Below are 13,623 nucleotides of genomic sequence, written 5' to 3' on the forward strand. Positions count from 1 at the left end.
ATAACAACTTTTAGTATTTTTTTTTTCAATGAGTTATTATGAGTTATTATGATTTATATTATTGTTCATATTCTTATTATTGTTTTCTCTTTTCGGACCTATTTATTCTCTCTCGGAAAAAATGTTATACAATCGTGCAAAAATATGAATACAGATAATAAAATTTTAAACAGATACGATCATAGGTAATTCAAAATTCAGGGTACCCGCTTGCTTCCATCCCTCATATCAACAAGCATCGAATAACTAATGTTTTAGTTTTCCAATTTTCCTTCAAACTTAAAAGCTTGTTTGATAAAATTTTGAATTGAAAATTTGATGCTTATCAATAAAAGCTAGTGAGTCGTTTTAAATAAGCTGCTCAAAGCTTGACTTGATAAGTTTAAAGTTTAACTCATTTATGATTATTGACCCCGAGCTTAATTATTTTTAAATAAGTCAATCTCGAACTTGAATATATCTAGTATGGACTTGAGCTTATGCTCATCAAAGTTCGGTTCATTTACAATGCTACTCTTAATGGAGTAAAATTTAAGTTATAGATTTGACTTTGAAAGGGCATAGAGATTTGAGTGAGAAAATGGGTACTCTATTCATATAAAAATATATGTTATTTTGAGGTGATTATTTTTTTTTTCTAAAATATAAGTTGTTTTGAATATTTTAAAAAGCAATAAATGATAATTTTTCAATATTATCATTATTTACATTAAATATAATAATTACTAACTTTTACTTTTTAGATAAAAGATAATTTAATTAAATTATCTTTAATTTTATTATAATTTAAAAAATTAATTAATTTTTTAATTCGAATTAAAAACTTCAAACGAAATATATTTCGAGATATATATTTAGAGACGGAGAAAATAATATCTTACTCTCACATCGAAAGGGTTTTAGTAAACCACTACTAACATCTAGAGGTTTATTTTTAGGCGGTATCACCCAGCTGTCAGGCAACCCAACTCTTTATTGGGCCTTCATTAAGCTCCTTTAAACTAAGCCGTCCCCAGCCCAATTAAGCAGTGTCAATATCCGGCCAGGATTTCTTCGACATAAACACGGTAGTCAGAGTCCCAATGGCTTTAACACGTAGTAATGCAGTTAAACGACAAGGCTCGAGGATTCCTTATGACGCGTGGTTAAATGATACACGCAGTCGTTGGACAACAGATCTAACACTTGGTCACACGCGGGACACGACCGTTATTCTAAAGGAAGAGCAGTTTATGAGGTGATTTCAAGCGACGACAACTCGAACTCCTTCTTCTCACCATTGGACGACAGTTATTCATGTGACGAACTACTTGTCGTCAATAGAGATTGTCTTGTCCGGTTCTCTCCATAATGCATAAACTGCATATCCACAATCAAAATCGCTTTGTCACGCCAATCAATCATTCAAAGCGATATTCGTTTAGGGTTTGCAAAGGAACTCAGAAATCGGACCGATGGGAGGCCACCGCGCAATAGAGGCGGCGAAGACGGTTATCGAGGTAGCCGACGTCGCTTGGAAGGCCATGGAATTTACTCATAACCATCACCATAATCAAACCCACGAAAATCACGATAATATCACACATGCGTCAATAGACGAAGAATTGGAGTCCTTGAGATCCGAGAATCGTTGTCTAAAATTGCAGCTCGAGCAAAATTTGAAACTTCTTCAAAATTTATCTGAATCTCCTTGCTTGTTAAACGATTGCCCTCCTGATGTACGTCATATCTTGTGCATAAATCTCTAAATATATATGTAGTTTTCGTTTTGCTTGCTGTATCTTCTGGTTCTGATTTGTGGTTACAAGGTCTTATAACCGAAAGAGTGACTGCTGCATTAAAATTTTCATTTCTCCTTCCTGGAACCATTTAGGACTTATTTTTTTATGTAATAGGGTTCAATTTTTTGTTGGAAATTTCATTTTTTGACCAAAAAAGCAGAATTGGTACTCAAATTAGTTGTAGTGAGGAAAATGGATAGAAAAAATCATGGCTTTATGTCATTTGTAGTTGCAGTACCCTTAGGTAGTATTAAATTCTGAGTCAATTGTTAGTTGATGCTTACTAATGTGGTGGCGTTAAGTTTTTAGTTTTTCATATATTTCTTTCTATTACAGAAAAAACTTTTCTTGTTTTAGAAATGTTGCTGAGGAAATTTATGAAATAGCTCGTGGTAATTGTGTGGCACTGATAATTTACTGGTATTCTTGTGCAATGGCTTAAAATTAAGCAAGTTTCAAGTTCAGGTTCACCTGCACAACTTTTGTGCCATAAAAGAATAATGGGAATAAGCATAGTGGCTTAATATGACAATTCGCAGACCCCACTAGTGAAAATGGGACTAAGCTGTATCCACAAAGCATAGTCTAGCTAATATTGCCTATGTGCTGCTCTTTTTGAACCACGACTTTATCATGATAAATATTGAATTTCAGGTTTTTGGTTGTGTAATCGCAGCTACATGCCCGCCTAGTTGCTACTGTGGATTCTGAAGACTTCTTGGCTCGACTTAAATCCCTTCAACTGGCTTCAGCCAACATAAGTGGCATTGAATTCCCTTTCAAGGAGGCTACAGGTGTTTTTTTTTAATTATTCATAAAAGTATCGCAGGCCTTTTCATGTGTTTTATTTTACTCGTCCATGCTGCTGATGTTTTCCCTGCTTCACTTAATTTTGTTTCCGTGATCAGGAGATGATATGCATTCTGCTGAAATGCTAATTAATGTTTCTAACGAGGAACCTAGTTGGTGGGTTTGGGTCACAGAAGAAATGGCTCCCAACAATATTGAAGAACGGAGTAGAATTGACAATGAAAACTATGTAGTTGTTACTGAGGAACATGTGGTGGATGCAGTTGCCAATTTTATGGCTAAATGCATTCTATCAAATCCTAAGGCTCAGGTATGGACTAGTAAGAGATATAGTACATAATTGTTTAATTGGTATGCTGCTTCTCATATGAGCTATTGCCTTGAATATGCAGAAAATGACTCCAGAGGAGCTGCAGAAGTGTAAGTTTATTTTTGAATTTGATGATCTTGTCCTTTCTGTACAAAATCCTAAGACCTGATGACAGTCCTACAACTTTTTTATCACAACTGTTTGCATAATTTATCATAAGGAATTACAAAATTTTCTATGTTTAGGTGATCTGACTACTTGAAATTTTCCTTTCTTTTGGCAATTGAGGAACATAGTTGAACTTATTTATTCATCAGAAATCATTTTCTCCCCTTCTTTGGGTTGGTTTTATATATATATATATATATATATATATATATATATATTTGCATACTTGCTTAACAGTGTCCACTTTGATATTCATGCTTTGATGAGATATAGCAAGAGTAAATAAATTTAACTTTGTCTATATTGAAAATTCGTTCCTCCAGTTTTCTGATATCACTCGAATCATATATTCTTGAATAGGGTTTGGGTGTTGAACTCTTGACACTTACCTAAAATACTTGGAGGTGTATAATCGAGTAAACTCTATTCCTAGTTTGAGTACAATGTCCGATATTCTTTGAATCTTCATGCACTGCATAGATTTCATTCTCTTTCATTGAAATTGTGATGAACCAGCATTAGAGGCACCCTTGCTAACAAGTTTATCATTTTTCATGGCATTGCCAATTTGCAGCCCTGGAAAAAGCATTGGAAGGTGTGAGCAAATGGGAGAAGATATTAAATATTTGGCATGCAGGACAGCTATTTTACACTCTGGCTACCTGGGGACTTGCCCTGTGGGGGTTAGTATATAGTATACTAGTGTTTAACTTGAATTTTAGGAGTGCCTTCTTCCGCTTCATCTTCTTCTGCCTTTAATTTTTCTTTTCATTCATAAAGCAAATGTGCTGGCTTTAGGTAAACCAATTAATAATTATTATCTCCTTGTTGGAATCCCCTATTTTCTCGTTATCCGTCTTTATAAAATGCTATACTACGTCGTAAATCGAGATTTTCATTAGGTGAATTTTTGGCTAATTTTGAGCTTCTATGGTGAAATTTAACCTTAAACTACTATTTTGTAGCATTTGATTTTCATCTGCTCAGTACAAAGTTAATGCTGGAAGCATTTTGGCTGGCTTCCTAGATTACCTTAATAAGTTATAAAATGTGTCGGCTTTGTGTTATAACACATGTTTTGCCACAGGCTGTATCGGACTCGATCTATTCTGAAACTTGCTGCAAAGGGCGTTCACAAAACCAGCAAAGTCGTTCTAAAGGCACTTTGAAGAAGGCCACGTCACTGGAACAAACAAAATGAATTGTAAATTTGTAATTTTACTTTGTGAAATCTATGGGGCTTTCCGGTGTTTCATCCTGTGTGCAAATCAAAACCATTTTATTCCTACACTTCCTATTGACAGTTTCTATCAATGTAAATATGACAAGCTTTCAATTAATAATTGAATTGTTTTGTTTGTGTAGCGTGCACTGAAAGAATTGCCATTGCAGGAACCTTCAAATTTTTTCTTCCTTTCGTTGCATTTATTTATATTTTCACAAGAGTGATAGAACATTATTCAGATGACAACTAGCTTGTGGTGCAGTTCCTTTATTAGCTAGAGTTTGTTCTTGAATAATTTATATAAAAAAATAAGGATGGCATTAATATATAGTTGCTGATGTTTGGTCTAATCAATAAATTGCTTTTGATTTTTAGGAGTACACATTAAAATATACGACTAAACAAACTGCAAATAAAACATCTCTAGCTTCTATATTTCCTTCGGTTGTTTATTGGGAAAAAGTTCTAAGGAAAATCTTGAAGAGGAGCAAGGAAGCCCTCGAGTCACTCCAAATATCACCCAAAATTAGATCTGTGCTCATATTGAACAACTCCATAAAACTCTATTTCATCCAATCTCTAAACATGTTTCCTGCGAGCAACACCACTCCTGAAAAACAAGAAAATCACAGAGGTCAAGTAAGGGTAATTACTCGATAATCAAAATCTCATCTTCTTCAGCTTAACAAGAAGCAAAATCAGTCTACCAAGTTGTCTTTCAGCAAAATGCAGCACTTGAGATTTCATATTATCGCTAGTCTTGGTAGTTAACAAAATCTGTGATGCAATAACTAAGAATATTCTTGAAAACAGATTGATCAGTCCCAAAAGACTTGCGACAAAACAATTATACATGCTTAGTTATTGCAATATGAAGCCATGTAATTGCAAAATGACATCAAACTAAAAGACAACTACCTTACAATATGCATCTAGAAGAGCTAGATCATGTTTCTGGAGCCTTTCTCTTGCGATCTGATGCTGAGGAATTATCTGATTGGGATTGACCAAACACTGACCTGCATCACACTCGAAATCTAAACAAATCAGAAGATAAAGGAAAGAGAAGCATTTATATAATTTAATCCCTTCATTTATGTGCCCCATCGGTCCAACCAAACCCGCAAACACATATAGAGAGGGGACTTATGAATGCACAATAAATTCTAAGCATGAGAAAAACATTTGTCGAAGCCCAATCTACCTAGAGCATTTTCAAAATGAAAAAGTTGCTTCTGTAGCAACGGAATTCAGTTTCCGCACTTTGATAAAACATTAAAGTACATTAGTAACATATAAATATGATGAAACCAAGGGTAAAAGGCAATATTCTTTTTTTGAATAGTAAGTTGCAATTGGATAGAGAATTTAACATTCCAAGAATTGAATAGGATTTTAGTTCAAATTTACATTTTTTTTAAAAAGGAAATCATAAACAAGCACTTGCAGAATGAGAATGTCAAATTTTTGTCAGATAATTTCGGAAAGGAAATATCTACCCACCCGCAGGTTGAACATTTTTTATGCTGCTTACAGAATATGGATAAACATACAGAACATATGTACCCCATATCAATTGTAGTTTTATGGCAAAAACACCTGCAAAACACAAAATTGGTGAGACAATCACAAATTCAGATGATTGTAGAGAAATATTAATGCCAATCTGAAGCATGATAAGTAAACCTTCCATCAATAAATGGACACATGCAAAGAGCTTTCCTAGACTGGCTTATCGATCACATATGAGTGCAACCAGATAGTACTCAATGATAATGAATTCACCTCTTTTGCTCAGAATTACCGCCAGAATTTATGATATACAAATCTAATTAAGATCTAGCACTCTTATGGTATCATAAAAGGCTATCATACCTGGACAGCAACCAAACAACGTATAACATGGACAATGGTAATAAACTCACATTTCTGCTCAGAACTACAGCTGCAATTTTATAATATCATATTCCAGAGCATTCATTAGAACCCTATGTTATCATGAAACCCAGTTATCTGGATTGGAAGTAATAACTCCTGAAAAGGTTACATAGGAATTCTCAAAATTTTTGAACTACTGAAATGTAACAATCAAAAAAGTCATAGAGAATTACGGATTGAAGTTCTTCAAACAAGCGAATTCCGTGCAAATTGATCAATTGAAAAAAATTACACACTTGCAATCCCCAGGGTGTACATTTGACTCTTGAGAGCTGCCACTACATGCAAAAAAGTTGATGCATAGTACAGTACCAATTTTCCCTCCAAAGATCCCATCTCGATGGGACCATTCCTGTGTAATGGCCTTTCCAAGCCAGTGCTCAATTGTGCACTCACCACTTGGATTTGGGATGAAATAAAATAATGGATAGAAATTATGAAAATGTAAAGTGAAATATGATAAGAACAAGTCATTACATAAAATTCTTTTGTGTCTGTCAGTAGGTTAAACTGGACACTAAAAAACAATTGATATGACGTCTAATGTGTACTGATCAACTATAAAAAAGAAGGTCGCAGAAACCTGGCAGCCAAGCATGAGTAAAGTAGCCATGTGAAAATCAAATCAATACAACTACTCACGATGCACGAAAATCAACACCAGCAGGCCTGGGAAGTTGCAAGAAGCTGCGACAATGCAAGTCAGTTGCAAATACAGTCTGCATGTAACAAGAACATTATATCAATATCAAGGTGTCAAAAAATGGGAAAAGAAAAGGCTATAGATCCAAATTGATGGAATTTCTTTTAAATGGAACATATTCATATATGCACAAGAATGGAGACAAAAGAACTGAATAATTTCAATTTAAATACAATACTAGTGGAAGATTATTCATAAAAAATTCTCTATTGCTGCCAACAAAAAACTTACCACCAAATACTGAAACAGCCCATCCAAATGTTGAGGTTTAACATATACACCTCCAGTTATGTAAGAAGCCTGCTAGATATACACTACAAGTAATCAGAAAAGCAGATAGACTCTGTATGTTTTTCAAAGAACATTCATCTATAACAAGAGCCTACCTGCTGGAGGAAGGCTGAATTGTGAGAACCAACATAACAAGAGTCTATAGGGACCTGCAGTATGGTCAAATCAACAAAATTTATATGTCATAAACTCAAAAAGATCATGAGCCAAATCAGCAGTATTGATATAAATTCACAAAAGCCAACTGCAATCTTAACTAAATGCATAATGTACAAATAAAACTTGTGAGTGAGCACCAATAAGCTTTTGATCAAAATTGCAGTATATAAATAGGACAATCAAAATATATGACAAGAAGAAAAAGTTGAATGCATAATTGTACCATCGAGCGTTGAGCAGAGAATATTGCATTCATTACTGCAACATATCTGGAACATCATAACCCCCCAACCCCCCACACAGAAAAAGTCAAAGCTTGAGGGGGGAAATAAATAAAGCAAAATGATCATAAACATACTGTTCAGGTCCGTCTGGAGATCCCTGCAAACACAAAATCTGCTTTTGTATGTTAGTAATGTAGTGAGAAAAATAACAAGTTGTAAATGCATATGCTAAAAGTTTTACAATATAGTATTATCTTTTCATCCTATTGTCTTCAATAACTGCTTCCATTACTAATTCATAGTCGTGTTTGCAATCCACCAGAAATGTCAATCAAACGTCACCTTAGTTCTATTCAGCTATGTACTTTAGAATTCAATTTGGACTATTGTGCAAACAAATACAAATTCTTAATTGAATAAATATGCAAATACTCACTCGAGGCTGAGGATTGAGTGGTCCTGAACGAAAGACCCGTTGTATATCTATTCTCCAAGTCAAATGAAACAATCTTATAAAGATCCCAATAGTTTTCTTACACAATTTACAATAAATCAGTTAGTCAGGAATCAGCAGCTATCATCACATAGAATGAAAAAAGGCAGGCACCTCAATCAACTCCAAGTCACTTCACCCTAAAAAAATTCAAATTTCTTCAAAACTGACCTTTTGTTTCAAACAATCAAACACAGATCACAATAAAACCTACAAATGGCCAATAATAACATGAAAAACTTTAGAAAAATAAGCACAGAACTAATATCCATAAGGGATACAACAAAGAGCCATGGATAATGACCCAGAGAGCAACGAAGAAGCAATCTTTCCTTGAGACTCCTCCTTCCCCAACTTTTCATCTTTGATCATAAACTCCTCCAATGCCTGCAACAAATTGGAGTATAAAGCAGGCATTCTCCCATCTTCCGAGCTCTGATTCGCTGCCAAAGACGAATCGTAAACATAGTTGCATGAATTATACCCAGTAGCAATCACCACTACTTGGTTCAGTTGATTAAGCAGCAAAATGGAGTTCAAAAATGCAAGCACCTGCAACCAAATCCACTTGTTTGTTGATATGTATTTAGAACAGAGTTTTAGGGTTTGTGTGACAGAGAGGAAGAGGGAGAGATTACGTGAGAGAGAAATTGGGAAAACAGGAGAGAAGAAGTGGTCCAGAAAAACGGATTAGTGTCCAATAACACCATAACAAGACTAACATCATCTGCGCAATTAACAACAAATCAAATCAAACAAATTAATCAAAGCATAATACAGAAACACACAAATATACAGAGAAAGAGAGTAACCAGAGTAGAGTTTTGAAGGAACTGAAGCCATCAGAGGATTCTTTTCCCTTTCTTTATAGTTGCCAATTTGTTTTGGAAGTGTCTGTTTCAGGAATCTGGAGGGACAGATAACGAGAAATCACTTCACTCCTCTTTCTTCTTCACTTTACTTTCTCCCTCTGCAAAAAAAGAACTAAAAAAACAATCCAATAAAAAAATTAGACCTTAAATCAAAACAATTTATCTCCAAAAAAAAAAAAAAAAAAAAAAAAAAAAAAAGGCTTTGCACTCATGTACAATGTTTTCCAGCTAAAAGCTTTCACTAGGAAAAAAAAAAAATGTCATGTTGATATCATAAATAAACTCTATTATTTTCAGTTTTCAATTCAGTACCAGAATATAGAACAAAAAAGCACAATGTTCATTCACCTAACCGATTTATAGGGGATATATGTGAATTTCTAAACCCAAATGGTATAACCGACAAAATAGACCAAAAGAGAAAAACAACAGAAACACTTGCAGAAATTCTTATAGATTAACACTTGTATCAACGTATCCCAACTACCCTGAAGCTAAAAGTCACAAAACTCGAACACTCAATTGACCAACACAAATTGGCAAATAAAATTTTAACTTTGGTGCTAATCCACAAAGCCCTAATATATATTTAGCTACATAGCTCGCCAAGCCAATAATTATAACTTGCGGATACAGCAAGCATCAATGTAACGATTTGAACAAGAACCAGTCACAGTTTAATAGGCGAGTTGCAAATTCTACTTCAGAGCACCTTAATATGTTTATAAATGAAAAATGACCTGAAAAAGATCTAAAAAAGAGTCGTGATAGAAAACCTTATGCAAAATCCAGTGGCCGAAACTGGATCAATAGAGAGAGGGAAGAAGTGAAGTTGGAAACCTGAGTAGTTCACTCGTTTGGCGCAACAAACCACTGGCTCGTTCGTGTTCTTTCGAAATATAACGATGAACGAAAAAGTGTTGTGGAGGGACACGTGTGAAATTAATCCACAATCTGATTTGTTTTATTTATACTTAGTTTGTTGGGCCTCATTATTCCTTGTGCAAGCCCACTTATCTAATTGGCCCAGTTATAGAACTAACGCAGAGAATTTAACTTTGTATGGGTTCGCAATAGCTTTTAAAGTTGGTGTTTTAAAGCAAAAGTATTCAATATATCAAATAAATCGTTGAATAATAGATCCAATTTTATAAGTTGAAGTATTAAATTAGTCAAAATGAAAAATTAAGGTTGCCACAAAATTTTTTTCATAAAGAATAGAAAGGTAAAATTATCAATTAAGCCATTAATTAGTAAAAGATATAAAGACACATACTTTAAAATCTCCATCCTCAATATTACAAAATGTCAAGGCCATAGGATCGCATTTCTTGTTAAGTTTACAATACTGAACAACTAATTTCTCAGGGAAAGCTATACCTGCTAAAACAAGTACCTTGCAGAGTGCATGCCTTGCCCTCTATTTGTGGGAAAAGTTTCAGAGTAAAAAAAAAAATACTAAGTACCAAAGGAACCAGAATCAGTTCATTAAATCTACAATCAAAGGCACCTAAAAGTTTCAACTTTCAATATTCCAATAATAACCCATCTGAACACAGATAAGACTGTCTAAAAAACCGTAGAAGCCATGCATGAAGAATAATAATAAAGACAAGAATAATCACCAAATTTAAGACTGCCCATACCTGAAAGCAGTACATAACACAACAAGCAAGCACAACAAAATATTAGCTAGGCACAATGATAGACTATGATTCCGCATCCAAAAATCAGTTCACAGTGAAATAAATCAAGGTTACATACAAAGATAAGTGGACCTGTCAACATAAAATGACCAAGCCAACCAAAATCTCACCATCTAGACTAGCAATTCATGGCAAAATTACAATGACATCGACATCATTAAGTCAGCAAACAAGTATAGCACAACTGCAATTAGTGAAGTAGCTAATGGATTCACCAAGGAGCAAGCAGCCGATGCGCCTCCCATTGGACCGCCTACAGGGGGTAATCCAGGGAGTCCAGTTGTCGGTAATACTGTAGTCTTGGGCACTGTTGTACCAGAACCAGCTGATAGGGGAGCAGGAGCAGGAGCTGGACTAAATATTGAACCCTTATTCACTGTAGTAGGTGGGGCTAGCAGGGGAGGAAATTCCTGTGGGCCTGCATTATTTTGTTTAGCACAATGCACCAAACCAGTTAGCAGTTGCAGTGCAATCTTAGTTGATAAATTTCGTTGATAATATGACAATAAATAATGATAAATTGTTCAACTTTAACTTCCTCAACAAACTCTTTCGTGTTAACTGAATTATTGAAAAATGCCAATAGAGCAAGTAACAATACAATGAAGAGAAATCATCTTCAACTTTCAAAGGTTCTATTCATTAAAACAAGCACTAACAGCATGGTTCCTATATATGAAGATCAATTAGTAGTCTCATAAAGACGGTGCACTTAATTAATCATTAAAACCAATATATTGTTTTAGACGCCAGAGCAAAAAAAGAAATGCTTAGACCCTTGCAAAACATATATGGTATAGCATTTTATCACAAAAATAACACTCGGCAGATTCATGAAGACTCAAACACCGCAGACATCAATTCCATTTGTATCTTATATGCTCATAAATAAATAGTAACCATCAAAGTTTTACCTGGACATCGAGGTTGAAGTGATGTGGACAACCTATATGGGGAAAAACAGAAATGAAAAGTATTAGATATGATAAGTTAGATATTAAATAAACTACTGAACAAATAACACAACTAGGAACATTTAGCCTACGTTGTCACAATGCTGCCGTTGACATATCCACCATAACTACAAGAAGTGACATTGCACCCAGCACTACTCCGTGCCCACGTGACATTCCCAAGCATGAGATTGCTATTTTTACACTGCATGCTGGAACAAGAAACCGCCAAGGAAGCAGGCATGCAGTACAAACTACACAAAACAAACCACAGAGCAGATTAATAACTTACCATATATGCAGAAAAGGAGTCACTTTATTTTCAATAATACAAAAAACAAAAGGCAAGCAGAGATTTTCAGTTACTCAAGATTTCCTGGTCCACAGCTGCATTGCACACAGTGACTTGCAGTAATAGCATAACTCCCATTTGGCACAATCAGGCCATAATCGAATGCATATCTGGGAAACTTAGAAGCACAGGCTGCAGCGGAATGCATAAAGTAAGAGCTAATCTTCATTCTTTCCGTAAAATTATTTCAAACAGGCAATATAACATTGACAATGATTAAATTTCTCAAAAGGATTGAAATCAACTGGATTGACAGTGAATGGCATAAATGTACTAACTGCTATATATATGCTCAATTCCTACAAACAACAAGGGCCAAGCATATCCTAAGACAAGCTAAAACCAGCAACAAACTTTCCATATATTAATTGCAGAAATATATAATATAACTAAATAGAAGCTAACATTAACTAATTAAAATAAACATAGTAGCAAGTGAAATGGAGAGAATTCTTCAAATTTAACCCGAATTACCTGGCAATGGCACAGCAAGTATATCACCGGCCTTGATAGCTGGATTCCCCATAGCATTAACATTCATCAAATCAGTAATAGTAGTGGAATACCTAGAAGCAATCCCAACCAAAGTATCAATCTCCAGCACCACATAGGACAAATAAATAGCCGGTAACGAATTATCGGTCCCGTTAAAACAAGTACATGGCAAAGGCACCACAAGGCTCTGTCCCACATCCAGCACTGAAGGATCCTGTATCGAATTTGCTTCCTTTATCTGGTCCGCGGAGACCAAACCCGAATAAATCGAGTCTGCAATAGAAGCCAAAGTATCTGAAGGCCGCGTCTTGTAGTGGGTAGAAACAGATTTGCGTATTCCATCAACGCAGGAACAGGTAATTGGGATCTTGAGAAAATACTGGGAAGGAAGGATATGATTTTCAATATCTGGGTAAGAGATATCAATGGAGTTGGCTGTGAGGAGAGCTATAGGGTCAATTTGAAAGAGAGAAGCTACTTCTGAAACTTTAAGGTCTGTATAAAGAGTGTAGCCAAGAAGAGCATTACAAGAATCATTGTTAGAGCAAGGTTCGATTGTGGATTTGGAGGTTACAAAAGCCACTACATTGATGAAAATCAAAAAGAGGATAATGGTTTTTGAACTTCGCATCTTCAGTGTTAAAGGGGAGAGAAATATTAGTACTGATCACTCGGTAAGGAAAAAAAGAAAGAAACTTTTTAGCTTTGGTAATGGAAGAAAATGTGAATGTCTTTCAGGGTATTAGGGTTTGGTTTGCTACTACTCACAAAACCCAGAATAAACATACAGAAAAAGCAGAAGAGTTATCGACAATGCCAGGAGTGGAGAGGGAAGAGACTTTTGTTCGGTTACAGGATTCCACAGTTTGGATTTCTTCTTCTTTCTGTAATGGCCTCCAGCGAGGAAGAGAAGGGAAAGTTGTGCTTATTTTTCTGGAAGAGTGAGGATGAGGAAGGAGAAGACAATAGAGTGAGCAGACACCAGTCAGATTCTCGATCCTAGAGTTTCAGACAATACTTTTCATTGGACTAATTTGTCCTTGTCAGCATTCATAATTCTCCTTTTGAAAAGTGTTTTTAGCCAAGTCAGTACGGCGACGTTTCGACATTCGTTTGACGTTTGTTGTTGAAATTGACGTCCCT

At 35.1% G+C, this 13,623-nt stretch overlaps 3 protein-coding genes across 11 annotated transcripts; 1 reads left to right on the top strand and 2 right to left on the bottom strand.

Annotated features, from left to right (window-relative positions):
* Positions 1–1,266: 1,266 nt before the first annotated feature.
* On the top strand, positions 1,267–4,433 carry LOC105638922 (elongation factor). Its single transcript, XM_012222826.3, has 6 exons — positions 1,267–1,718; positions 2,458–2,575; positions 2,690–2,901; positions 2,984–3,011; positions 3,644–3,752; positions 4,157–4,433. Exons 1-6 carry the CDS (start codon positions 1,455–1,457, stop codon positions 4,236–4,238), a joined length of 813 nt encoding a protein of 270 aa, XP_012078216.1. The 5' UTR covers positions 1,267–1,454; the 3' UTR covers positions 4,239–4,433.
* Positions 4,434–4,589: 156 nt separating this feature from the next.
* LOC105638924 (basal transcription factor complex subunit-like protein) lies at positions 4,590–9,911 on the bottom strand. 9 transcript variants are annotated; one of them, XR_016322542.1, is made up of 14 exons: positions 9,751–9,906; positions 8,915–9,086; positions 8,741–8,829; positions 8,384–8,654; positions 8,046–8,092; positions 7,744–7,781; positions 7,609–7,654; positions 7,322–7,375; positions 7,167–7,238; positions 6,875–6,951; positions 5,798–5,893; positions 5,218–5,313; positions 5,002–5,071; positions 4,590–4,904 (listed from the first exon to the last, which is right to left on the bottom strand). XR_016322542.1 is itself a non-coding variant. In XM_037640409.2 (13 exons), exons 2-12 carry the CDS (start codon positions 8,943–8,945, stop codon positions 5,241–5,243), a joined length of 894 nt encoding a protein of 297 aa, XP_037496337.1. In that variant the 5' UTR covers positions 8,946–9,086; positions 9,815–9,911; the 3' UTR covers positions 4,590–4,904; positions 5,213–5,240. The 9 variants fall into 9 exon arrangements, 5 of the variants coding, with proteins under 5 accessions (XP_037496337.1, XP_012078222.1, XP_037496338.1 ...); XR_016322541.1 differs by having other exon boundaries at positions 5,002–5,085; XR_005178594.1 differs by having other exon boundaries at positions 5,213–5,313.
* A 756-nt stretch (positions 9,912–10,667) lies between these two features.
* On the bottom strand, positions 10,668–13,476 carry LYM3 (Peptidoglycan-binding LysM domain-containing protein). Its single transcript, XM_012222833.4, has 5 exons — positions 12,460–13,476; positions 12,000–12,117; positions 11,726–11,887; positions 11,595–11,626; positions 10,668–11,098 (listed from the first exon to the last, which is right to left on the bottom strand). The coding sequence occupies exons 1-5, from the start codon at positions 13,109–13,111 to the stop codon at positions 10,818–10,820; spliced, it is 1,245 nt and encodes a 414-aa protein (XP_012078223.1). The 5' UTR covers positions 13,112–13,476; the 3' UTR covers positions 10,668–10,817.
* Positions 13,477–13,623: the final 147 nt, after the last annotated feature.

This window comes from Jatropha curcas, chromosome 9 (genome assembly GCF_041381405.1).
Source record: "Jatropha curcas cultivar XTBG-Jc1 chromosome 9, XTBG_Jcur_1.0, whole genome shotgun sequence".
Lineage (NCBI taxonomy): Eukaryota > Viridiplantae > Streptophyta > Magnoliopsida > Malpighiales > Euphorbiaceae > Jatropha > Jatropha curcas.